This window comes from Xenopus laevis, chromosome 7L (genome assembly GCF_017654675.1).
Source record: "Xenopus laevis strain J_2021 chromosome 7L, Xenopus_laevis_v10.1, whole genome shotgun sequence".
Lineage (NCBI taxonomy): Eukaryota > Metazoa > Chordata > Amphibia > Anura > Pipidae > Xenopus > Xenopus laevis.
Genome location: NC_054383.1, coordinates 5,432,221 through 5,459,421, shown reverse-complemented (window position 1 = coordinate 5,459,421; position 27,201 = coordinate 5,432,221). Strand labels below are relative to the sequence as shown.

At 39.8% G+C, this 27,201-nt stretch overlaps 1 protein-coding gene across 1 annotated transcript in view; it reads right to left on the bottom strand.

Annotated features, from left to right (window-relative positions):
* Positions 1-3,310: 3,310 nt before the first annotated feature.
* LOC108696029 (alpha-2-macroglobulin-like protein 1) overlaps positions 3,311-27,201 on the bottom strand; it is a 51,021-nt gene continuing 27,130 nt past the window's right edge. The window contains exons 16-36 of the mRNA XM_041570161.1: positions 26,265-26,441; positions 24,767-24,887; positions 24,298-24,385; positions 23,524-23,749; positions 22,688-22,811; positions 21,071-21,198; positions 20,302-20,353; positions 17,992-18,075; positions 17,319-17,495; positions 16,953-17,034; positions 16,189-16,345; positions 14,469-14,543; positions 13,149-13,311; positions 11,669-11,844; positions 9,421-9,639; positions 7,910-8,034; positions 6,600-6,690; positions 5,634-5,702; positions 4,368-4,470; positions 3,739-3,777; positions 3,311-3,475 (exon numbers count right to left, since the gene is read on the bottom strand). Coding sequence (XP_041426095.1) covers positions 3,450-3,475; positions 3,739-3,777; positions 4,368-4,470; positions 5,634-5,702; positions 6,600-6,690; positions 7,910-8,034; positions 9,421-9,639; positions 11,669-11,844; positions 13,149-13,311; positions 14,469-14,543; positions 16,189-16,345; positions 16,953-17,034; positions 17,319-17,495; positions 17,992-18,075; positions 20,302-20,353; positions 21,071-21,198; positions 22,688-22,811; positions 23,524-23,749; positions 24,298-24,385; positions 24,767-24,887; positions 26,265-26,441 — 2,502 coding nt within the window. The 3' untranslated portion in view covers positions 3,311-3,449. The remainder of the gene's footprint in view (positions 3,476-3,738; positions 3,778-4,367; positions 4,471-5,633; positions 5,703-6,599; positions 6,691-7,909; positions 8,035-9,420; positions 9,640-11,668; positions 11,845-13,148; positions 13,312-14,468; positions 14,544-16,188; positions 16,346-16,952; positions 17,035-17,318; positions 17,496-17,991; positions 18,076-20,301; positions 20,354-21,070; positions 21,199-22,687; positions 22,812-23,523; positions 23,750-24,297; positions 24,386-24,766; positions 24,888-26,264; positions 26,442-27,201) is intronic.

Below are 27,201 nucleotides of genomic sequence, written 5' to 3'. Positions count from 1 at the left end.
CGGTTTCTGTGTATTTTTTCTCTTTATTTCTAAATTTTTCAGACTCGTGTATGTGGGTGGAAAGACATTTTTCTGGTATGACTGTGCTCTCAAGGTCAATGATTTCCACTCAGTTCTGTATACTTTAGTTAGATTAAACAGTGTGTTCCATAGAAAGTAAATTCACAAATGCCAGTTAGAGACTGATCTGCAGGGCATTGCAAGTTCTTGCTTTTCTGATTTGTGAACCCTGACGCTGAAGGAAGTCCCCCTCATCGGATCAATGGTATGACTTGGCCTCTGTTTCCACTTTTGTAGCAAATTGGCTGGCAGCTCAGCAAATTGTATGACGTCAAAGTAGTGGTCTTCCGCATTGATATTTTATAAGAGCTTGGTAGGATATAGATCAGGAAAGCTCGCTGTATTGCACTGTGACCCTATAAGAAATGATGGCTGTTTGATACAGAATATATTGGCTTAAACTGGCTGTATTCCAACAGTAGCTCGCGAGCAACATGTTGCTCACCGACCACTTGGATGTTGCTCCCAGTGGCTTCAAATCAAGTGCTTATTTTTGAATTTCAGGCTTGGAGACAAGTTTTGGTCCATAAAAAAAGGTGTACTGCCAAATAGAGCCTCCTGTAGGCTGCCAGATCACATAGAGACTACTGAATAGCCAATCACAGCCCTTATTTGGCATCCCTGGGAACTTTTTGCATGCCTGTGTTGCTCCCCAACTCTTGATTTTTGTGATGTGGCTCACGGGTAAAAAAGGTTGGGGACCCCTGATCTAAGGTATTGTGCACAGAGGCATTAATTGGAAAAAGCAGACAAAGTTTGGAGGAATTCCAGAGGAATCGGTCTTATGTAGACTACCAACTCACTCTGAAATGTAACGACGCATCGATGGACCATGAATGAACATTCAAATCAGCCCAAGGTATCCAACCACCTGTGAGGCCAGATTGGGCATAAATCCACTCCTTTAGTGACTTTTGATTGGCTGTGTGACCAGCTTTAGTCCTGCTGTATCTCACCATACATTTGGTTACACCGGTTACAGACTTATGCCGTCTTTGCTGGTTTAGGTGTCGCTGTGCCTAAGAAATGGGACTACTCTAAGAAGTCAACTGTATTGATTGCTCTCTGCACACACACACCTATTGTGTTCCATAATGTTCCCTCTCCATGTTGCATCGAACACATTTTCCCTGAAGCTATCTCATGGACGATGTTCATTAAGACTGGGTTACTGTGCAAACAAGGACTTCCATTCATTATGGCACGACAAATAACAGTCTGAGACAGGAATGACTCTAAGTTCTGGCTATGACTGTATAAAGCAAATATTTACAGTAATTAAACAGAAGGTTGATGTTCAGCAGGATTCCACTTAATTAAAATGTATTTCTTCAATGAGGATTGTGAGACCCTATAATTGTTCCTGGTTTTTTTTTTCATTGTGTATGAAGGTGAAACTACTTAACTGGTGCAGTTATACAAGAAAGGAAGTGTGAATGGAAACCCAGCGACTAGTCTGTTGGTTGAGGACTCGACAATTATGAGGATATCAGTTCACTGGGAATAACATTAGCTGAATAAGTCTATTTACCATCAACATGGAACATGGGATCCTAGGAGCTATATATACAGCAGACTTCTGCCTAAGCAACGTGAAATTACACCAACCCTTGTTCTTCAGCACAGATTTGTGCCAAGTCCAAGGGAAACTGACAGTTTTGACGTATTATCCAGAATTATGCCAGGCACAACTCCCTCTGGCACCTTCAGTGATACTTAAATTATTGGGAAAATGCTCTATTGTGGGTAGGAAACACGGTGATTGCATCTGAAATTGAAATCTGCACTTGTGCTTCTATATGACCCCTCAAATGTTTCATAAACACTACACAAAATGCGTAACTGTAGCTGAAGACAAAAAAAATCACTGAAGATGAATACAGGAGCCCGTTATGTATTTGACTTTAGATCATGATGCATCCTGGCTCAGCCAGTTGGAGTTTGCATGTATCTTTAATAAACACATTTCAAGTAGTGCTAATCTTAATGTCACTCATACCTTTAATACACTATTAACGATGCAGATATTGCCTGTACTTAATTCACAAAATTAAGATTTAATTGCACCTTAAGGCAGTGGTTGTTGCATGTTTTTGGTTCAACTTCTCCCACCAGCCTTTGTTAAGGCCCTCACTTAGCTCATAACAAAACTACAGATATAGTAAATAGTTGAGCCATAGTTCAAAGAAAATATAGGACATCAAGTAAGTGTTCACTTCAAATCTTACCCTAATTCCTACCTGTACTGTTATGGATATCTAAGAGAAAATAGGCATTATTTCCAAATCTCACCTTCAGGCTCAGTCCCCATCACTGCTTGAGCCCTCCACCCAGGGAGGCAAGCCCCACAGAGTATCTCAGCAACTACATCAAGACAAGCCATTTTGAATGGCTAATCACTTGCTACATCTTGCTTGAGTTATTTAACTCTGTATACATGCCTCGAATATGGTTACTATTTGAAATGGTTGAAAATCGAGAAAGATCTTTGGCTTCATGCAAGAATTTTTAAACAAGGGCATTTAGACTGCCTCTAAGTTACTGAAGATAAGAAGTGTCATTTCAGAATGTCTACCAAGTGATCCACCCATGGAATTCCCCAGTCGCCTTCATCCTGTTGACTGTGTGTTATGAGGACCCTCGGAACAGACTTATAGAAGCTTCTAGTGGTTAGCAACTCACATGAAACACACATAACATAATCAAGTGGATATGGTTGGTGTCAATGCTAAATTGTAGAATGCTTGTGTGGCTCAGTCAAGCACGATATTGAATATTGATATTGAATAAAGATTGAACTCCCAGAATAATAGAAACTGTCCCACGCAAACTTCATTGAGGAAATGAGTGGGACAGGGAGGAGCCACAGGAATATGGATACAGTGTATTAGAAGTTCTGCTGGTGTTGATTTGAATAATATATGGGAAACCCAGATCTTCAGAGCTGTTGTTCAGGACATGATGCTATGCATACTGAAGTGGATCATCACCTCTAATATTGCCAACTTTTGTTGAACAACCTTCCAGCCTACCTACAGCTATAACAATCAGTTTGGTTCAAGCCCCTCTCTGAGGTCTAACATTTGGTTAGGGATGTTGTATCTAGGTTACAGATATATTGAAACACCCTAACGACCAATTAAGTGGGGATTCTAATAGAGCTAACATGCATTTTTCCCTCAGGCTCACCTTCACCCCCAGAGCCTCCTGGTGATCCTAGTCCCACAAACTATAGCTAAACTTTTAGAAGAAGGTTTTGTATATTTTATTGGAATATTGGTTAAGCCTCTGCTGCAACAAGTAAAAATATCTATGTGCCGAGTGCATCTAACCGATCAGAAAGCAGGTTTTCTTCTATTGACTGATTTTTTCAGTCAATTTCCATTTCTTCATTGCTCCTTTGTCTCCTTGTTACCTGTGTATAGAATATATTTTAGTTGGACTGGATTGTTCTAAGCTAGCAGAGCAGTTATAGTCAACACATTGGGCCACAGCATCTCTAGTTGTTGCTCAACCACAAATCCCATCACCAGCTGGTAACTGGTTCAATAACAATTGTGGAGCCCCAAGTTGAGTATCAATATGCTAGGCAACGACAGGTTGGCAAACCTTTAATAATTGGCTTCTGATCAAATAAAAGACTAAAGCAAAGAGGTGCCACAAGGGAGCAGCAGTTACCTGCACAGGGGGTGTGGTATTCAGCTGCAGCATGTTCTCCTGGGACAAAAAGAAATATATATTATCCATTATACAGAGATATCAGTCGTGAACCTGCCATCAACATACATGTACCAAAAATCATGTGAAACATGGTACACGAAAGGACGGCTTAAGATTGTTCCTGAGTAACACACATATTACTCTACTGAAATCAACTCAATATTGAAATGTACAATATCTACATGCTCGTGTCTAAAGCTGGCCATGGATCCAAAGATTCGATCGTACGATCAGACTTTCCCATCTCCCGACCTGCCACTAACCATTCCGATCAAATAAAGTACAAAAGAACAGATGAGCCCGACAGCAATCGTACGAAAGTTATGTCTGACCAAAGCTAGTGACAGTCTCCCTCTGAAAAACGTACAATCTGCAATACACGCAGAGATATTATCGGCAGCCGACAGAAATCTTTTAACCTGGCCGATCGACCAAACGACCGATCTCAACTGGACGAAAAATGTCCGGACTCTCTGCACATGGTCCGAAAATTGTACGAATCCTTGATTCGTACGATCAGATCTTTGCGTCTATGGCCAGCTTAAGTATGTTACTGACCATGTCTGCCATAATCTAGATATACCTACTTGGGTCGTAGTAGTCATAAACGATGACATTGGCCGGCTGTAGATTGGATACCGGTGTCTCTTGCTTAACGACAAAGGAAAATGTTTCGGTTTTATGCGTGAGCTGCCAAAGAACAAGGAGAGATCAATAAAACACAAGGATTGTAACTCAATGCGAAATGAATAGAATTTATGCTTTAGGAGGACTGAAAGATTTTGGTATGAGATTAGAGACAGAGCAGAGTTTAATGGAACAAGGGCTAGTGATATGAGTATAGAGGAGCAAAGGTGGTACATTTAGAACAATACCTTGTTCTATTGGGCAGAACTAAGAAATTCCAAAATGGTGATTTCTGCAAAATACCTACAGAATGGCTGGAGGCGTCTCTACATACTTGCCAGTTTAATGGACCATGAGTTGTCCGAAGTTAGCCTACAATAAAGAATCGTTGCTAAGGGGCATTACTATATATTAAAGGAGAAGGAAAGCTACGGAGGCATTATATTGCCAATAGATTAGCTGCAATAGTGCAAGCTAGAATGCTATATTTATTCTGTAGAATGTTTTACCATACCTGAGTAAAAAGCTCTAGAAACTCTCTGTTTGTTTAGGATAGGAGCTGCAGTATTAACATGGTGTGACATCACTTCCTGCCTGAGTCTCTCCCTGCTCTGGGCTCAGATTACAGTAGAGAAGGGAGGGGTGGGGGGGAGAGGAGCAAACTGAGCATGCTCTTGCCCAGGGCAATGAGGTTTAAGCTGAAGGCAGGAAGTCTGATACAGAAGCCCATGTGTACACAATAGAAGGAAAGAAATGCAGTGTTTCTTTTGACAGGAGACTCGGAGCAGCACTACTTTGTGGGTTTACTGGTATATTTAGATGGACCTTTCTGATAAGGCTTACTTAGTTTTAACCTTTCCTTCTCCTTTAAACTAAGGAGTCCTGAATGCATCCTGGCAGTTTAATAGGGTTTGTTTTTACAGTTTTCAATGAATTTACACTTTTATCAAAGCTGATACATCTGCGGTCACAAGGTGAGGCACTTGTCTCTTTAATGGGGTATTGGTGCTTAGGGCTGAGCACTCTCACACATCCAAATCCTTACATTCCATATAATGGATTTGGACACATATTTCATGCTGGAGACAATCAGACACCCCTACTGTGAGTAGGGTGAGTTAGCACTGCCATATGTTTGTTGGCAGCAGGGGCCCACCAGCATGCTCTTTGCCCACCAATACCATAAAGTGGTTTTAGTTTGTCCAATGATTGCTATGACTTCTTACCTCCTCAAGATAAATAGACACCTTCTCATCTGTGACTTCTGTCCTTTTTACATTCTCGTTTTGCTCCAACTGTAACATGGGATTAGAGAGAGATTAGTCCTTACTTACTTTAGATGGAATAACTGTGGATCTTTAATGAATCTATTTGTACCATTTACATCTTCAACCGACTCTTAACATCTAAGAACCCAACACGGTCCCACCAGCTATGGAACACAACAGTACTCACAGAGATGATTCCCCCATATCTAATTAAAACTACTGTAGTTCTTCTGAAATGTTTATTGTTGATAGGATTACAATAAGACATCTCAGCAGGTATAACACCGTGGGAGCTGCAATCATAGGCATAAAAAGCCTTAAGCAGTGTTGGGCGAGAAGATGGGTTCTCTATTCAGTTGGTAGGGTGTCAAAAGTCTTCAGTTGTGGACTGGAAACCCAGTAGTGTAGGAAAGAGCAGTACCCAACTCATGCAACTAAGCATTTAAAACAAAGGAACTAGTTATTAAGTTGTGGGTCAGGCTCCTACAGCAAGTACTAGGGAAGAGACTGGCATCTTGGAGGGCTGAGTAATTCAATTTTGCTGTAACATTTCTGTTCTCAAATCCTGTCAACGAATCTGTCCACTGTCACCTAAATCTCCTGCTTCAACTGTCATATGACTTTTTTATCGAAAAATTTAGACTGGTGAAGTCTGAGCAATTCTTCATCTTGAATAAAATATGCAAGAAGAGATCCTGGTCATACACCTAAATACAAAACAGTTGTTCAAATTTTGTTTTCTTTATGTGCTTGTAAATACTTGGTGAACTGAAGCTGAACTCACAGAAACCGCACCAACTGTCCTCTACAATCATATGTTAACACTTTTCCTTGAATGTTACTCATCTCCATCGGAGTTCTATCTGCCACAAAACTACACCATATCATGACTGATGTGAACAACTTATTTGCTAGTTTTCTTACCAATTTAAGGCTCCTGGCAACCGGGGCAAATCCTGACAAATGATGTACTTCAATTATAGCCATGTTGGTCATGGCTCGATTCCCAGAGTATCTACAGAAAATTAAAAGAAATAGAATATATTTAAACTTTTATTGATCTTAAAAAAAACATGCCTTAAATGTAACCTTGTGCTCAAATCTTCACTCTTAATCCTGATCCCAATGAACCATCCAGTTAAAAATGAAAAGTGTCCAAAATTGAAATATCATAACTGCATTAAGGTCATAACCAGACCGCATGGGATGCATTTTTTTCAAATTTACTCTGCTCGAGTGAAGGAAAAGAATAAAAATGTTCAAATGGTTTTTTTTTGGCTACTTCGACCATCGAATTGGCTACTTTGAATCGTTCGAATATCGTTCGAATATTCGACCATTCGATAGTCGAAGTACTGTCGCTTTAAAAAAAACTTCGACCCCCTACTTCGCCACCTAAAACCTACCGAAGCTCAATGTTAGCCAATGGGGAAGGTCCCCATAGGCTTTTTAAGTTTTTTTTGGTCGTAGAAAAATCGTTTGATCAATTGATTAAAATCCTTCGAATCGATTTAATCGTTCTATTACGATTTAATCCTAACTATTTGCGGTAAATCCTTCGATATTCGAAGGATTTACATTCGGCAGTCAAATATCAAGGGGTTAATTAACTTTCGATATTCGACCATATGTAAATCTGCCCCTTCATGTTTTTTAAACTCACATTTTCTAAATATATCAAAGGAAAAAATCCTGTTGAGATCCTATAGAAGTTTCCACTGTGATTAAATTGTGTTTATCCCAATCAAGATGACTTTTGTCACAATATTTTTCATACTCCTGACTTTTTTCTTTGACCATAATACATCTACCTCCCTAACAAAATTATTGAAGACATACAGATGAAGCCACTTGGATTTGTGAGTTAAATGCGTCATGACTCAGAGTTAATTGAAGAAACTGTGTTATCTAAAGTTATCTTAACTCATTTAATGCATTTAACCTTTTCATTAGCATACCAAAGCACCATTGTTCACAATGGTGAATGCTTTAATTAGATGGGATGTTGTGACACAGTTTTCTGTGTTAAATGAGATAAATGGGATATCTGTGTTTAGTTATTCTGTGTCAAACAGACAAACCAAAGTGGCTGCATCTGTACACACAGTTCACAGTTTGAGAAATACTGATCTAAATTATTTTAAAAATTTATTTTAAGGTCAGAGTAAACCTAAGGGAAAATTGAATGCACATGGTAGGGGGCTTCATCCCACATAGCAGCGATATGACCTCACCTGACAGCCACGTGGATCTCAAAACTTTTCTGTGCCTGTGCCGTACAGAAGTTGGGTTGGGTGGTCACATTTAGGGTAAAGTGTTGAAAGGATTCGGCAGGATGGATGTGGTATTTTAAATGTGTCTGCAAAGAAAGCAATGCGGCATGTAGGTTTACAATTATTATGTACCAACACCATTGCTACTTAAAGTCAGAACGTCCTTCGTGAGGACCAAGCATGGAGTTGCCTCAATATCCCTGTCTTCCCTATTTAGTTACAGAAACAAAAATCATAGATTGTTCATGATTAAAACAACAGTTAAAAAAAAGTGGGTTCAGCCCAAGCCCTGTTTATTACACTTAGGTTAAAAAAGGGGGATACTGCCTATTTAAAGGGGAAGTTTACTTTTACTATGTTATAGATAGACTTATTCTAAATAACTGCCCAATTGGTATACATTGGCAGCTAGGGTTCAAATGTTATTGTTCTGCTAAGGCAAGGATCCCCAACCTTTAGAACCCGTGAGCAACATTCAAAAGTAAAAGGAGTTGGGGAGCAACACACAGCATTAAAACTGTTCCTGGGTGCCAAATAAGGGCTGCGATTGGCCATTTAGTAGCCCCTATGTGGATTGTCAACCTACGTTAAGGCTCTGTTTGGCAGTGCACCTGGTTTTTATGCAACCAAAACTTGCCTCCAAGCCTGGAATTCAAAAATAAGCACCTGCTTTGAGGCCACTGGGAGCAACATCCAAGGGGTTGGAGAGCAACATGTTACTCACAAGCTACTGGTTGGGGATCACTGTGCTAAGGCATTGCCCTGGGACTGATTTATAAATGATCTGGCGAACGGACTACCAAGTGAATTCGACAATAACTACAGTTGTCTCTTATAACATTGGAGTTGAGGTCCCCATAGACGCAAAGATTTCGCTTGCCGAACGTCCAATTTTAGCGAAGTCCGACCAATCCTTTGAAATTATCGTGCGGTTAGTGGGATTCGAACGATCAAACATTTTACGATTTTTCGGCCGATCTGTCAGGAAATTGATCGGCCAGGTTAAAAAACCTTTGTCGGTCCCAGTGCAATGTATCTATGTTTGCAGGGCCAAGCCGGCAGCTCCCCTTTGTTTTCCTGGCAAATTGGTCTTTTTAGTTGATGGACAATTCGTACGAGAAAATCATGGTCTCACGATGACGATTGGATCTTTTAAAAATCTCAACATCTATGGCCAGCTTTAAGCAGATACTAAGATCATATATCAGTCCCTACTTTCCTTATCCCTACAACTAGATAATTATACTCCTTTATGGAATCTAGCCAAGGGAAGCACATGGGTCTGAGTAACATCAGTGGTATAAATCTATTTAAGTTCCACCATATACCTTGGGTAAATGTTCCATTTGGACCCTCTTATACTGTACTTCTGTGCCTTGCAGTTGCCATTAAATCTACAATCTCTATTCCTCTCCCAATATAGTTTCTCAAAATTTGGCATACGTTATTAGAAAAAGGTGCAGAAAGCTCACTTGTACATACACACAGCCAGTGCCTGTGGCTGTTATTGTGTACTTCCCGGGTATATCTGGCAGAGGAGCTCTCTGTAATAAGATTCTGTTACTGTCATCGGAGCGGAACTGTGTCTGGTATCCCGTTAAAGCACAGCGGACCGTCAGCGTCACGTCCCTCTTCTCACGGTAAGTGGCCCTCGCATATTTGGAAAGGGCATGAATAGCCACAACTGTGTCCTGTTGGAAGAAAATGGCACATTTTTTCAGAAGCCATAGGTGTTGCAGTGGAAAGCAGCTGCAAGCTTGTATAATTTGAATCAGGTTTTACCAATATGAACTTAACCATGAAGATATGCCAGCAGATATATTCCCATGTGCCAATGTCAGCCACTCAGATACAGTCATATGAAAAAGTTTGGGAACCCCCCTCAGCCTGCATAATAATTTACTCCACTTTCATCTGAGTAGGTGTTTTCCAAATAAAGATTTTTAGTGAAACAGTATTCAGTTGTATGAAATTAAATCAAACGTGAAAAAACTGCCTGTGCAAAAATTTGCAATTGTGCTAATTTGAATGCATGTAACTGCTCAATACTGATTATTGGCAACGCCAAATTGGATCGATTAGCTTGTTAAGCCTTGAATTTCATAGGCAGGAGTGTCCAATCATGAGAAAGGGTATATAAGGTTCTTCTCCTCTGAACAGCATGGGATCCTCAAAGCAACTCAAAAGATTGTTCAGAATCATGGTTTAGGGGGAGGCTACAAAATGCTATCTCAGAGGTTTAAACTGTCAGTTTCAACTGTAAGGAATGGAATCAGGAAAGGGAAGGCCACAGGCACAGTTGCTGTAAAACCCAGGTCTGGCAGGCCAAGAAAAATACAGGAGCGGCATATGTGGAGGATTGTGAGAATGGTTACAGACAATGTTAACCAAAAAGGGCCTGCACACCAAATAAACAGCAAGACCAAGTGGTATTTGAATAGTCATATATTTAGATATATTTAAAAAAAGAATGTACATACATAATACAGGGCAAACATATGTCAAAAGATATCACAAGAGATCAATTATACATACCACTTAAATATGGAATTCCCCTTGAGAAAGGCTAAAAGCCGAAACGTCGGGGTGATTCTCCTCTTAGGGCAGGTGTATCCGCTTTTCTCTTTGTCCCCTATTGCTGTTTGACCATATTTAAGTGGTATGTATAATTGATCTCTTGTGATATCTTTTGACATATTTTTGCCCTGTATTATATATGTACATTCTTTTTTTAAATATATCTAAATATATGACTATTCAAATACCACTTGGTCTTGCTGTTTATTTGGTGTGCAGGCCCTTTGTGGTTAACATTGTTCTGTGTTTGGCTTTATATGGGGGCTTTGTAAGGGCTTTGTTTGCACCCATATGCTAACAATATTGTATATATCTTATACTAGAGTGCCCTCCATTTGAAAATATTTTCTGAATGGTTACAGACAAGCCAAAGATCACCTCCAAAGACCTGCAAGAACATCTTGCTGCAGATGGTGTATCTGTACATCGTTTGACAATTCAGCGTAAATTGCACAAAGAACATGTGTATGGCAGGGTGATGAGAAAGAAGCCCCTTTCTGCACTCACACCACAAATAGAGTCACTTGTATGCAAAAGCTCATTTAGACAAGCCACAGTCATTTTGGAACTGATGAGACAAAAATGTAGTTATTTGGTCATAACAAAAAGTGCTTTGCATGGCGGAAGAAGAACACCGCACTCCAAGAAAAACACCTGCTACCATTTGGTGGAGGTTCCATCATGCTGTGGGGCTGTGTGGCTAGTTCAGGGCTGGGATCCTTGTTAAAGTTAAGAATCGGATGAATTCAACCCAATATCAACAAATTCTTCAGAATAATGTTGAAGCATCAGTTACAAAGTTGAAGTTACGCAGGGGTTAGATGACCCTAAACACACTTGGAAATCTACAATTTATGCAGAGGGAGAAGTACAATTTTCTGGAATTGCCGTCACAATTCCTAATTGGCCTTCTGTCTAGACCCCTACCCACCCTGGAGTTTGGGAACCACTCTCTTATACTAAGGACAATTCTGCATGAAATGTATCACAACTGAAAATAATGTAAAGCACCAGGAAAACTTAAGACCCTGAATATGTGCCAATCCTGAGATTCTTTCAGTGCTTTCCACTGTTGCCACTTGAGAACAATAAATACCAACAATAAATAGATATCACAACCCTTTGAGTTTGGAAGATTATTACCTGAGTTGAGTGGAAGCCTCCTCGGAAGTTCTGCTGCTTTATTACCCAGTTGGTTATATCTGAACTGAATTTTAAATCCTTTTTGGTCACTTCATCTCCAGAAAGTAAAGCCAGAAGAACATACGAGGAGATCTCAACACCCCCACTCGATCCTTCACTCCAGTGCTTGCTTCCATCTGTTCAAAGAACAAATAAACACATAGACATACTGTATATCAAACTGCTGAAATCAGTAGCAGAAATGAGCTGTGGCATTAAGAATTCGTTTGTACTTATGGTTTCGAATTTTTGATAACGCAACTGATTAAAAATAATGTTTAGAAAGTAGAATGAAATAATAAATAGTTCAAGTTATGGCAGCCATGTTAAGATGTTTTTTTAATACCATTAGTGCTCTTCTTCGTGGTCCATTTGGTGTGCTGATAAGGAGGTTATAAGTACACAAAGACATTATTTAACGTAATAGTGTTGTCTGAGGGGTTTACACGATGACTGACACCTGTACCTATGTATCAATGAGGAAAACTTTTACATCATCAGTAACTAATAAAAGCAATTGCATCAGACAATATAGATATATAGAAACATTGGGGTAACAGTCACTCTATTATAGTTCCAGGGGTACCCAGGGCACAAATAAGCACTCACCCCAAATCTCCCTCTAACTGACCTTCAGGCTGGGGCCCCTTAGCTCATAACAAGGTTACATATATATAGAAACATTGGGGTAACAGTCACCCTGCTATAGTTCCAGGGGTACCCAGGGCACAAATAATCACTCACCCCAAATCTCCCCCTAACTGGCCTTCAGACTGGGCCCCCTTAGCTCATAACAAGGTTACGGATATATAGAAACATTGGGGTGTCACCCTGCTATAGTTCCAGGGGTACCCAGGGTACAAATAATCACTCACCCCAAATCTCCCCCTAACTGACCTTCAGACTGGGCCCCCTTAGCTCATAACAAGGTTACAGATATATAGAAACATTGGGGTAACAGTCACCCTGCTATAGTTCCAGGGGTACCCAGGGTACAAATAAACACTCACCCCAAATCTCCCCCTAACTGACCTTCAGACTGGGCCCCCTTAGCTCATAACAAAGTTACAGATATATAGAAACATTGGGGTGTCACCCTGCTATAGATCCAGGGGTACCCAGGGTACAAATAAACACTCACCCCAAATCTCCCTCTAATATGCCTTCAGGCTGGGCCCCTTAGTTCCTAACAAGGTTACAGAAATATAGAAACATTGGGGTAACAGTCACCCTGTTATAGTTCCAGCACTAGTTTAAATTATTTAATTATGATTACTAGGCTAGTGTCTACATTGGCCTCAACTGCACCACTTTCGTTCCCACTTTGATAGGATGACAATGCATTGGTGCATCTTGGCCCAGATTTGAGGACATTGCATTATTGGTGCAGGGAGCAATTTCGCTCATACATTCCCCAACCACAGCTTCTTAATCAGCTCACCTTCATCTGTAACGTATTTCTCAAGATTATCCAGCATGTGTTGTCTCAGGTCTTTGTCTCCTGATAGTGTAAAGGCATATGCAAGTATGGCCTGGCTGTAAGTGTTGTTCACATTGTTTGCTGCATCTTTCAGACATTTCAAAGCGTTCTCCACAAGGCCGCTCTATACACAGAACATTAAACATTTAAATCAATGACCCTGGGCACCAAATGTAACCTTTACACAAGGTCCTACAGTGTTCAGAGCAACAAATACACTATAATCATCAGTCAGGGCCATGATCCGGTAACCAAGAGGCATTGTGTGATGTTGTTGGTGATTGGTCCTTCAGAAATGGTGAAATTCTAATATTTGGATAATTCTAGTCATTTTATCTGGTGGTATATTTTTAAATGTAATCATCTCGACATTTCATGCTGTCTTTTTTTCTATGGCAGTGCTTGTTTGATATATTGGTTCAAGCCTCTCTTGGGGGATCAACCTTTGTTCAGGACCTCCTTAAAGTACAAGGAAAGTCTAAAACAGAATAAGGCTAGAAATGCTGTATTTTGTATACTAAACATAAACATGAAATTACTGTACCACAAGCTTAATCAAACAAATGATTTATGCTTTCAAAGTTGGCCACAGGGGGTCACCATCTTGTAACTTTGTTATACATCTTTGTTAGACCAAGACTGTGCACATGCTCAGTGTGATCTGGGCTGCTTAGGGATCATCATAAATGATCAAAACAGGACAAGCTTTAGTTCTGCATGGCTGGGAAGTAAGGTGGGGGCTCCCCCTGCTGTACATAAGTATGATTGTTTCCCTGCAGAGCAGTTAGGGACCGTCTGACAGTTCCTATCCACAGCAGTAAATGAAGGGAGAATTTCACTGCATACAGTCAGGTTTCTTATAAAAACTGTACACATTTTTAATTAAAGTATATTGGAGATAGATTTATTTTTCATTAAAGAAAGTAAAAATGGGATTTTATTTTTTTGCATTTACATGCCCTTTAAGCTTATAACAAGGTTACAGATATAGGAAAACAGTACTGTAATATTTTCAAGAATTTTTAGGGTTTTTGGTTTTGACCTTCTAGCTTGGCTTTCAGGGGTATCTAGAAGAGCAAATACTGTATATATATTATCTTCAAATTTCACCCTAAATTGTCTTCAGACTGAGCCTCCAAGCCACTGCTCTAACTTTCAATCCTCCCTTCTCTCACAAAAGACATAGCATGATGTGGTTGTGGTTGCTTTGTGGCACTAAACAGAAGATTCCTGGGGCCTCAGCTGGAAACGTGAATTATAAAACTTATATGAAGCACTTACATTATGGACTGTGCCATGCTCCAGGAGAGCGATTGTAATATAAGCAGATATGGTCACCTCGTCATCCACCCCACTCTGCAGAGACAAAGAAGGACAAGATCCACTCATCATCCATCATATTCCATTGAAAACAGAGAGAAAGAATTGTCACCAGATTTCTTTAAAATAAAGGCAAAACTGTTATGGCCGTCCCTACTGAAGGAAGTGCTCATGAGTGATTGTTTGGTCAGGATTTTACAGGTTATAAAGCACCTGGCCATGATAATTAACTAATATAATTAGAGTTTGATGCAATTACAATAGTTGTCCTCAACCCCAAGAAGAATTATTTGACAGTCTGACAGTAGTAAAGGGGCTCAACCCCTTAAATCACTGGACTGTAAACAACTGAGATGCACGAGTTACACCTTATAATGGAGGCATATCTATGGCAGATCTTTTTATAGTGTCCTTCCCCTCCCTGATGGAAACTGCAAGGGACTGCTGGGAGAAATATAAGTCTAGAAGGTGCCTGAATTTGGCACCCAAAAGCTGCCACCAGAGTTTTTAAAGCAATCCCAGAAGCCATCTTAGAAAAAGATGTTCAGGTGTCAGCACAGCAGTAGGGAGTGTCAGGGACATGAGACTGCCAACGAGACTGCCACTGAGAGTACTAGGGCCCAGTTTCCTCAACTGTAGGTCTTGTACTGTATTCAATTTTCTTTTATATAACATTTATTATTCTAGTTTTACTAGTGTGCTAGTATAGTTTTATTCCTTGAGGTGAAGCCATTGCAACCCATTAGATGGAGGAACTTTGAATATATGTACCATGTTTCCTGTTCATTCTCACTTGTACTGCAGAGGTTTCCCATGTCTATATGCGATATATAAAATATATTAAACAACTCAACTGAACTCATTTTAAAAAAAGGTGTCACTGTTCATGGTTCTTATGACTGTTCATAAGCAGGTACCGTATATACTCGAGTATAAGCCGTCCCGAGTATAAGCCGAGGTACCTAATTTTACCTCCAAAATCTGGGAAAGCTTATTGACTCGAGTATAAGCCGAGGGTGAGAAATGCAGCAGCTTCTGGTAAGTTTCAATCAAAAAATTGAGGGTTTCTGCTCCCATTGGAGGTGCCAGCGTCTCGTTTTTGGATGCCGGCGAATATTCTTGGAGACTATTCTTGGACGCCGGTGACTATTCTTGGACGCCGGCGACCGGTTTTGCGCTTGACCCGAGTATAAGCCGAGGTAGAGTTTTTCAGCATATTTTGGGGGCTGAAAAACTCGGCTTATACTTGAGTATATACGGTAAGTTCCATTCATATTTTGTAGAGTAAGTTCTTCTTTTGAAGACAATACCAGAAAAGATACCTAACTTTGCAAAGTGGTTTCTGATTCAAGTGCATAAAAGGGGTAATGAAATAAAAGGTGCAAAGTTAATCAAATATATGGTTGCCTAGGGCAACCATTAAGTGTTGGCATTTATTGGACACCTGTTTGAAAGGAAAAAATGCTGTGGGTTACTAGTCCTATGAAACATGGTGCCTTTTATACTTGTCCAACACAAACCATGTAAAGTTACACCACCAGGTGATGATACCCAAGTGAGTCACCTCCATTTGTTGTTTTCAACTTGGAAGATGATCCCTTTATGGGTAAGTAGATGAAGCTTTGTTTTTATTTGTAGGTTTGCAGTCTTTAGAGTACATGAATAAGAATGAACTTGGCACCTTCAGTTCATTGTTGAAGAGTTTGCCGACGCTTCTGAAGCAGCCATTGTCCAATTGGTAGCTGCCCAGCCATTTTATAGCCTCCTGAATGTGCTTCTCATCTATGTAGATAGTCTTCTGTGCTTTGCTGAAGCTTCTCACTACCATGGCTGTGAGCCTGTGGGAAGATAACGACTTATTACAAGTAAGAAAGACACAGGAAACAGATGATAGAGAACAGTAATACAGATACATTAGATAGGTTGGCAGATACATTTGATAGCTTCAAAATGGGGTTGGGTGGCTTTTTAGCAAGCGAGGAAATATACAGTTACTGAATATAGCTTGCTTCTTGAGGAGCATCACACTGTGATACTTGTTTATTTTAAATTGTCTTAACTGACTACCATATTTCCAATTTCATGTAGAGAAGATGTCTTCAAAAATTTAGCCATAACTCTCACCCTTCAGGATTGCTCCTCCTTAATATTGCAGTGGACTAACAGATCTGTATGGAGATCTATATGGAGAAGGAAAATTGTGGGGGTCTAGACTATTCTTCACTGCAGTACTATAAGATATGGAGCTGGTTCCCTCTCCAATGTTACCTCTAAGGTGAACAAGAAGTGTAAAATTGCATAGCTTATGTTGCACTTGGCCTAAGCATGACATAGACAGAACAGTCTTGTACTCTCCAGGTGCTATATAGACTACTCTGGAGCAGGAAACAGCATTAGATTTCCTGTGAGAATCAGTTTAATACAATTGCATAGTTCAGATCTTACCATGTGTTGCCTTCTTCATCTTTCTTGCCAAATGCACTGTAGGAGCCATTGTCATGCTTAGACAACAGCTGCCGCTGGTAACCTGTAAGGGAAGACTGACCCATGTAATGACTGAAACCTCCATTCTACCAATAGAGTACTGGCTGGGTGACCAGCTTTACCTGGTTTGTACCTTCCTCAGAAGGATATTTCAGATTTCCCAGTTTTACTTAATCCTCTTTAACATCGTACATTGGCACAAACCCAAAAATAGGATGTAACCTTTGATATTAGAATGACTGGACTTATAATGAAGTTCCCCCCAATAGATCCTTACCCATATTCCCCCCCCCCCAAAAAAGTTGTACATTGCTAAAATTCTCCTACCTGTAGTCAAGTAATTCAGAGCCTTGTCCTTTATTTCAGGTGTTAGAGCATTAGCGCTTTCCAGATATTCTAGGATATAGATATTTGGAGCAAACTTTGCTATATTCTGCTCTCCACATCCAAAAGGCAGTTGCAGAAGATCTCCCATATTAGAGATGCTGTTGCCCATAACGTCACCTACCAAATGTACATGTAATAAGGCACATGATTAATATGAGCGATAAAATTCTGGATTTATGGTCTTTTTGACAAGACTGTACACTCCGAAATATCAACAGAATCTGTTGGAATTCTTTACTGGCTTCCAAACTATCCGATTGAATGGGGTGGTGCAGTCAAGACCAATGTAGACAGCCATAATACCCAAGCCTATTTATCATCAATAAATCATTTAAACTATTGCTTTATGACAATAGCTCATGGAAGCAATTTTACACCCACTATTTTTAGCAACTCATAGGGTGGCTCACAACTCACCCACTGTTCCTGCTGTTGCAATCATCTCAAGCGCATGTGAATGCTACTGACAGACCACTGTGGTTGGCAATTGTTTCAGTACATATTTCTAAGTGATAATTGTGTAACAAATTCTTGAATGAGTACATTCAGATAATAGCCATAGCAGACTATGAGGGTGTTTTTAGAGTGATCTGGTGCCTCTAGAGCCTCTCACCTAACACAGTGATGTGCGCGTGTTCCGAGCCCTGCTCCAGGTCTTCTGGAAGCTGCAGGGAGACTTCCTCTCTCACACTGTCATCTGTTGGAAATTAACAAGACAGGACTCATTCAGTCTAAGGCTCTATGAATTCATTATATGAACAGAATAGATGTCATTACTCATTGATGAAATATATTAAAGTGCAATTGTGTCAGATAAATTATCGATAAATGAATATAAGAAAATCTGTTGAATTATGAGAATCCATAAGAATTTACCACCAACAGGGAGAAGGAGATACGGACAAGTATTTTGGTTCCCTGATACTGCCTAAAAGATAAATGGATATATAAGAAAATCTGTTGAATTATGATAATCCATAAAAATTTAATAGATGGGAAAACAAAATTATGGAAGATCCCAATAAAACAAAACTAACTCATATTTATCCTAGCTAAGTCCCTAAGGGTGACCACCAAGAGGGAGAAGTTGCTACAGACAAGTATATTTCTTTCCTGATACTGACTAAAAGATAAATGAATATATAAGAAAATCCTTCAATCATGGGTATGGAAATCAGAGGCAAACAGCAGAATACCTGCTAACAAGTGCTTTATTGTGCGTCCACACAACATGTTTCGGGCAGCAAAAAGGCCCTGACACACTTGAAAAAGGGCCTTTTTGCTGCCCGAAACATGTTGTGTGGACGCACAATAAAGCACTTGTTAGCAGGTATTCTGCTGTTTGCCTCTGATTTCCATACCCATGATTGAAGTACTTTTGTGGTGACTTGACGGAACACCAGAGGGAATCAAGGCTTGCAAATAATGCTGGGCGATTTGTGTGTTACCCTGTGAGTGATATAAGAAAATCCATTGAATTACGATAATCCATAAGGATTTAATAGTTGGGAAAACAAAATTATGGATAAGATCCCATTGAAACAAAACTAACTAAAATTTAGTCTAGCTAAATACCTAAGGGTGACCACCAAGAAGGAGAAGGAGCTACAGACAAGTATATTGCTTCCCTGATACTGACTAAAAGATAAATGAATATTAAGAAAATCAATTGAATTACAAAAATCCATAAGGATTTATCAGATTGGAAAACAAGATAATGGAAGATCCCACTAAAACAAAACTAACTCAGACTTATCCAAGATAAGCCCCTTTGGGTCACCACCAGGAGGGAGAAGGAGCTACATATAAGTATTTTGCTTCTCTGATATTGACTAAAAGAGGAGTGGTGACTAACATAGAGACTAGTGATGAGCGAATAAATTTGCCTGGCGCGTACTCGTGGCGAATCTCCAAGTCTCGCCACCAGCGAATATTCATTTGCGTTATAAAATTTTTGGTGCGCAACTAAAAAGTCGATCGAGTCAAAATCGCAGTGCTTCAACACTATTTGGACGCACATTGACTTTAACACCAGCCTCAAAATTGTCACAAGCGACTTTTCAGACTCTAATCCAAAAATGGACGAGGGCGGCAATTTTCATCTTTCACAAAATCCGCCCATCTATAATAGAGACTCATGGGTTCTTCAACATAAAAATTCATTGGAAATCAATCATTATGGCATCTTAAAAACTCTACTTTAAAGGTGACCACCAAGAGGGAGAAGGAGCTACGGACAAGTATTTTGCTTCCCTTATAATGACTAAAAGATAAATGAATATATAAGAAAATCCGTTGAATTACGATAATCCATAAGGATTTAATAGATGGGAAAACAAAATTATGGAAGATCCCAATGAAACAAAACTAACTCAAATTTAGTCTTGCTAAATCCCTAAGGGTGACCACCAAGAAGGAGAAGTAGATGAGGACAAGTATTTTGCTTCAGTGATACTGACTAAAAGATAAATGAATATATAAGAAAATCCATTTAATTACAAGAATCCATAAGGATTTAATAGATTGAAATACAAAACTATGGAAGATCCCATTGAAGCAAAACTAAAATCTAAACATAATTAACTATCCTAGCTAAGCCCCTTGGCGTCACCACCAAGAGGGAGAAGGAGCTTCGGACAAGTATTTTGCTTCTCTGATATTGACTAAAAGAGGAGCGGTGACTTACATAGAGTTATTATTACATAGGGTTATTTGACATAGAAATGGAAATCAATCAATACGGCATCTTGAAAACTCTACTTTAGAATGAATTTAGGATGAATTTCAGCTGGCATGTACTGATGCCCACTTAAACCACTTCAGTGCCCTATAAAATAGAATTCTATCAAATTAAAAGCACACGTATCGCGCATATATTGTGTATATATAAACAAGGCCCCCAAACAAGTCAGTTTCTAATTACCTGTTGGGCAGAGAAGTGATGTCTGTGTTTTATCCACTTCAACCCCCGAGGGCTGCAATAAACAAGGTCGATTTATGAACTGGTTTTTGTTTGTTGCGCATGCAGCAGTTTGTTGCCTCTCCTACTACAGTTGTTTAACTTGTCAGCATGCAAAATGCTCTGATTGGCTGCAGGTTGGTCTAAGGGTGGTCATACACGGGCAGATTTAAGTTGCTGATATCGGTCCTTTAGACAGATTTGGCAGTTTATCTGCCTATGTAGGGGGCAATCCAACGGGTCTCCTAGATTGATATCCGGCCAAAAATCAGGCAGACATCGTTGATGTAGGTTTGATTTTTTTTGGCGATCAAGGACAGCATTGACTAGTTGATGTGGTCCTCGTCCCGTCACTGCCCATTTCTTTAGTTGTAATCTGATCGTTTGGACCTAGGGCCTAACGATTGGATTAGCTAGATATCGTCCTGCCTTTGGTGGGCATATTGAGTTAAGATCTGCTCGTTTGCCTATCGAGTGGATCTTATTGTGGTTGAGTGGAACCTTTTGCTTATTGGCAGGTTGGTTCTAACCTCTCCCACTTAAATGATCATTGCGCAATCACTGCTAAAAATCAATCACAACATTGGGTTATCGTTAGATGCTGGAAGGTGTAACCAATAATGGGCCAACGATTAGATTAAGTCAGAAAGCAGAGACAACTGTTAGGGTGCCCTCCTATACTTTCTCTTTTTAGACTTATTTCCCCTTTTGTATTCTAAGAGTCTTTACTTACCTTCACTAAGATGGTCTTTTGTATGGCGTCATGTTTGAATTTGTTTTCTGGATTGAGAACGATGTCAGATGTGGAGCATTTTCCTTCTACTTGCAGAGCTCTACTGGTCACCTTGAAGGGAATGGAACCTGAAGAAATAAATCCTTCATCTAATAAGGGTACTGACTTTGTTCAGGTCTCGTCAAAAGGCAGCTGTTTCTTTCCAAACATCTGGCCAGTAAATGCTACATGTTAATTGGTTGGTAAGGGGGACCTTGCTGTGTGAACTGAATGCTCAGGGATGGTCCTGTATGGACTTTATATGTGCTGAAGCTTTTACTAATATTCCTGCTGAATTGTGCTTAGTACAGGGGAATATCTTTGCTGCCACATTTTTATGGTATTTCTCTGTACAGACTATGAGCAAACTTAGGGGCTGTTCCTGCTGAATTGTGCTTAGTACAGAGGAATACCTATGCTGCCATAGTTTTATGGGATCTCTCTGTACAGACTATGAGCAAACTTAGGGGCTGTTCCTGCTGAATTGTGCTTAGTACAGAGGAATACCTATACTGTCATAGTTTTATGGGATCTCTCTGTACAGACTATGAGCAAACTTAGGGGCTGTTCCTGCTGAATTGTGCTTAGTACAGGGAATACCTATGCTGCCATAGTTTTATGGGATCTCTCTGTACAGACTATGAGCAAACTTAGGGGCTGTTCCTGCTGAATTGTGCTTAGTACAGGGAATACCTATGCTGCCATAGTATTATGGGATCTCTCTGTACAGACTATGAGCAAACTTAGGGACTGTTCCTGCTGAATTGTGCTTAGTACAGGGAATACCTATGCTGCCATAGTTTTATGGGATCTCTCTGTACAGACTATGAGCAAACTTAGGGGCTGTTCCTGCTGAATTGTGCTTAGTAAAGGGAATACCTATGCTGTCATAATTTTATGGGATCTCTCTGTACAGACTATGAGCAAACTTATGGGACTGTTGCTGCTGAATTGTGCTTAGTACAGGGGAATACCTATACTGTCATAGTTTTATGGGATCTCTCTGTACAGACTATGAGCAAACTTAGGGGCTGTTCCTGCTGAATTGTGCTTAGTACAGGGAATACCTATGCTGCCATAGTTTTATGGGATCTCTCTGTACAGACTATGAGCAAACTTAGGGACTGTTCCTGCTGCATTCCTTGCTGTATCACTTTTAACTCAGGTCTATAAAGAAATGACTCCACCTGGAATAAGTTTAGCAGATACTCCTTTTCTCTGTGCCATTTGTCATGTCCTGCCACTGTCGGTGGGTATTTCAAATACACAAAGACCCAAACAGTCCCCCACCAGCCCAATTAATCTTAAAGCAGCCCCTCTGGTCTTTGCCAGAACCCATTGCTAGGCCCGAGTACAAGGGAAAAGTTACTGGAAAGTTTACCTTCTGCTGAACTAGACAGGTATCTAATATAAAGTAACAGGGGAGAGTCTTGGAAGGCTTTCTACCAAATTTGCTTTGTTTATCGACAGATATAGGTAGATAGGAAGCTAATATTGGGGTAGAGGGGATGGGAAAGTGCTAGAAGGGTTACAGGCTATTTATTCCACTTTATAAACTTGCTAAGATTTGTACTGTACCCAGTTTGGAAGCTGTGATACTCCAAGTAAAGCCGGCGGTCTCTTGTCCACAAATGCAGGAAGATTTCTCAAGATCAGTGCGCGGCTCGCCGAAATCTGGAGGTATGGTCAGAGCCACATCAACCTGATAGTGCAGGAAAGCATGGACACCATTTAATGGCAAATGTATAAGAAAATATACTTAATTAAAATAAAAAACAATAAAAACACGTTACATTTTTTCTAGTTTTCAAGATATTAGCAATTTTTAAACTGCTACTATAATGAATTTGAAAAAACCCAGCAACACCGTCTGGTCGTTTCAGGCAACTGGCTACAGTCAACTGAAAATTAATTTGGCAAGAAAAAGAACATCTGAGAACTGACCAGAGAAATGTCAAATGTCTCTTCTCGGCTCACTTCTATGTCTTCTATGTCTCTTCTTGTAAAATGCATTTTTACCTAGCTGCAGTCGCAGGCGTTACTGTTGTTTCGAAATTATATTGAGAATGAAAAAACTGCTTATATCTTGAAAACTAGAAATAATGTCCTTTACCATTTCCTTCAAACAAATCGGTTTCCACTGAATCCAAGACTAATCAATTCATCTCAATGAATAGACTAGTAAAGGGCTGTTGGCTGGGTGTGGCCATCCGAGTGGTTTTGTATCACCCTTAAATCTCTACAGTTGTTTGTGTTTAAGATCATGATAAGAGGACACAGCCCCTGATATGTGGGTTTGAAAGGGCACTAGAACATTGCACGGAGAATGGGCAAACATTCCCAGAAGCATAGACTACACCAGTTATGTCCAACTGCCATTGTCTCTCCAGACACCCCTGCCGTACCGTACTTACCAACACACAATGATCCAGGTAGTTGAAGACCAAAACTTTAAGTGGGAATTCCTCTTCCTTTACAACAGAGTAAGGCAAGAGGAGGTCAATGAAATAAGGTTGGAATGTCTTCAATCCTACGTTATGGACCTCACCGAAACCTGAGTTTCCCACACAGAAAGCATCTGTCACCCACTCGGTGATACTGTCCGGGGTGGTCAGGTTCATTGATTTCTTCCCTTGTGGACTGAAAGATAAATAACACATATAAAAAATGCACCCAACAATATGACCCTAGGAGAGGCCAGGCACTATATATATACGATAAGACTCTAGGAGCGGCCAAGCACTATATATATACGATAAGACTCTAGGAGAGGCCAAGCACTATATATATACGATAAGACTCTAGGAGAGGCTAAGCACTATATATATATATATATATATACGATAAGACTCTAGGAGAGGCCAAGCACTATATATATATATATATACGATAAGACTCTAGGAGAGGCCAAGCACTATATATATATATATATATATATATATATATATATATATATATATACATACGATAAGACTCTAGGAGAGGCCAAGCACTATATATATATATGATAAGACTCTAGGAGAGGCCAAGCAGTGCATGTACAAGGCATGCACTAAAACCAGGATGAAGCCAAAGATTTTGGATTTGGTGCATCCATAGCATCTACAGAGCATTCTGTAAAAGCCCAGTCAACCAATCTATTTAACACCTCACAAGTGGAACTATTTCCATTTCAGACATATCCTTACCCTACAGACACCAGGTCGTACAGCCATGTCTCTGGGAAGAACTTCCTCACTGGATGCTCTTTTGATGCAGGCTCTCTACTTGGAGAATCTGTGTTATGGAATTAAACATATATATATTCTGTAATTTGAAATTATAGAAATATTTTTTATAAAGTCTTCTACTTTCATTGCTGTAAGATACAGTTGAATTTACTAACTGCGGGCAAATTTGCCCTGATGCAGTAACTCATTGCAACTAAATCAGAAATGTATTTCCAGTCTACCTGACATAGACTAACCAAAGTCAATTGCAATGGGTTACTGCACTGTTAGTAAAAAAAACACCATTATCTCATGACATTTACAGAACTAGTTGGGTTGGGCTTCATTGTTGGGAAGACGACTATATGGCCAGTTTCTACAGGTGGCATGTAAGAGTGGTGCTCTAAAAGAACTGGATGGAAGGAAAGAAGTACAGTAAGTGGCATACCTAGTTTTCTATCTGCAACATCCACACCATCCTTTATAGAATACCTTCTGGTATATTCTGGGAGTGCGCATGTCACCGGCTTTCGGATCCTGGTGTTAGTAAAAACCTTTAAACTGCTGCTCTGTTTGGGATAGACAATAAGGACATTAATATTATGAAGCATGTGACTGCCTTATCTACTCATCTGGTCAATGGTAAAGTGGGAGGTTACCACCCTAGTTGAGATGTGTATGGTTTCTAGAGAGCAACATGGTGGATCTACCTGAATTTCCGGGTCACTTATGGATCAAAATGAACTGCTTTTCATTTAAACATATTTAAAGTGTCCCAATGCCTCTAATAAATAATTATTGGCATTAAAGAAGAAATGGAATCAAATCTAAAATATCAATATACAAAATAAAAGGAAGGTTAAAGCAATTTGGTGGCAAATGGGCTACCATGGAGATATCCAAAAGCATTCATAGCTGATGAGGACAAGAGGGGTCATTTCCAACCAAAATGTATAAATGAAGTTATAGTCACACAAAGTTTGCCAAAGTTGTCTGACAAAATCAGTGATTAAAGGTAATTACACCCTGTAGGAACCCTGGAGCTACCACAATTCCCTGGAGCTACCACACAGACTGAGTCAACTGATGTAACTAATTGCACCTAAAGAAATGGGTGCACATGTACAGGTAATTTTGAGCATTATAAAGGCAACATCCCAGAGAAGGGTAAAGCATTTTATAGTCCTGCCCTAAGCCTTATTCCTAAGTTTCAATGTCCAGATGTTCCTCCTTGTTGCTCTACACAGGGGAACCCTGAAATGACCTCTTTACACAGCAGCCGGTAAATATATTTTTCTGGACCACTGTGTCAATAAATGCATTAGTGTCTGATTTATTTCGAGCTATGAACACAGGTAACTACAGGAACCCAGGAATCATAGTAAGGCCAAGGCTGATGGTAATTCAAGGGTTTCATTTTACCATGTGCTCCAAATAGCATAGGTTGTTTGGGTGCTGTTAGAAGATTTTAAAGTTACTAGAAGATCCCCTGACCAAAGTAATGATTACTGGAAAAAACAGTAATAAAGGCTGTTAGAAAGGCAAGCAGGAGGGTGTCTCAGAACTGGACGCAGAACACTTGGCAAGACTGGTAATGGTAGTGGAGGAAAGGCAGTGTGATAAGTGGAAGATCTGAAATCCATAGCCAGGCAGGGTCAACCAGATAATAAATCTGAACAAGGTGTCAAATCTGATAAGAGCAAAAGAAATCCAGAGAACCGCCCAGTTCAAATGAAACCACCACTACAAACAGTGAAAAACCCCGAAATAAACCCTGCATTGAATAATGACAGTCCCTGTTCAGTTTTACATCCATTTAAGCATATTTCTAGTTTAACTTGATTTTAGAAATGACCCTTTAAGTCTCCTTTTCCTAGACAGAGCAATACTCACGCTACTTCTGCAGCCTGTAGAAGGCATCAGCACAGACATTAGCAGGTCCATACCTTAAACAAGCTGTAGACATCCGCTTCACTCTGGTACCATGGAGCTCTCTTTAGGGATCTCTTGGCTCGATTTAGTGGAACTGGTTCACCCTCTAAGCAAGGATAAGCCTCAAAGTCTTCTATAGTATAGGGAAAGCCACGTTTACTGATTTCAAAAGTATAGTCATACCTGCGCATCTGCAGAGATAAGGACAGAAAGTGAAATTAAGAAGACTCTCAGCATGATCGGCCAAGAGATGGTGCCATACACACACCAGAGTGCAATAGTTTTACTAATGACAACTAGCCAGTTGGAAAAGTGATGGGACGTAATGATCTGTGCCAAAAATGTACCCCATGTCCTTAGGGGTATAATGATCTATCCTAGCCAAGTTTGAGACCTTACTGCATGTTGCCATTTGAAGTAGTGATTTAAAAATATGGAGCTGGCCCTCCTGAGAAGGTGTCATCCTTAAGGCCCATTAGGGTGAAAATTGAGGCAAATGACCATCTATATAAACTCTAATATTTTCCTATATCTGTACCCATTGCTCAAGCTATGATAGACCCTGATCAAAGGATCTTTAAGTAGAGTTTGATAACCACGCATGAGCAATGGTCCCTTCCAAGGGTTTACCCTGTGCATGAAAATTGGAGGTGAAAAATTTGGTGTTTAAACACAAATTATACACATTTTGTACCCATGAATGCTGTCATATTGCAAGCGTGCACAAAAGATCCAGGCTACATGAGCTGAATTGTATATTTTACTAAAGACTTGCACCAGATTTATCTCCAAATCACACCAAAAAAAGAGCTAATTGCTGTCAGCACCTGGAGATCATAAATCTTTCAATGCTCAATAATAATATTTAGAACAGGAAAATAACATTACTGATATCAATTTATGATAATGGATGATAATCAATTTGAACTTCTTGAATGGCATGAAAATGCA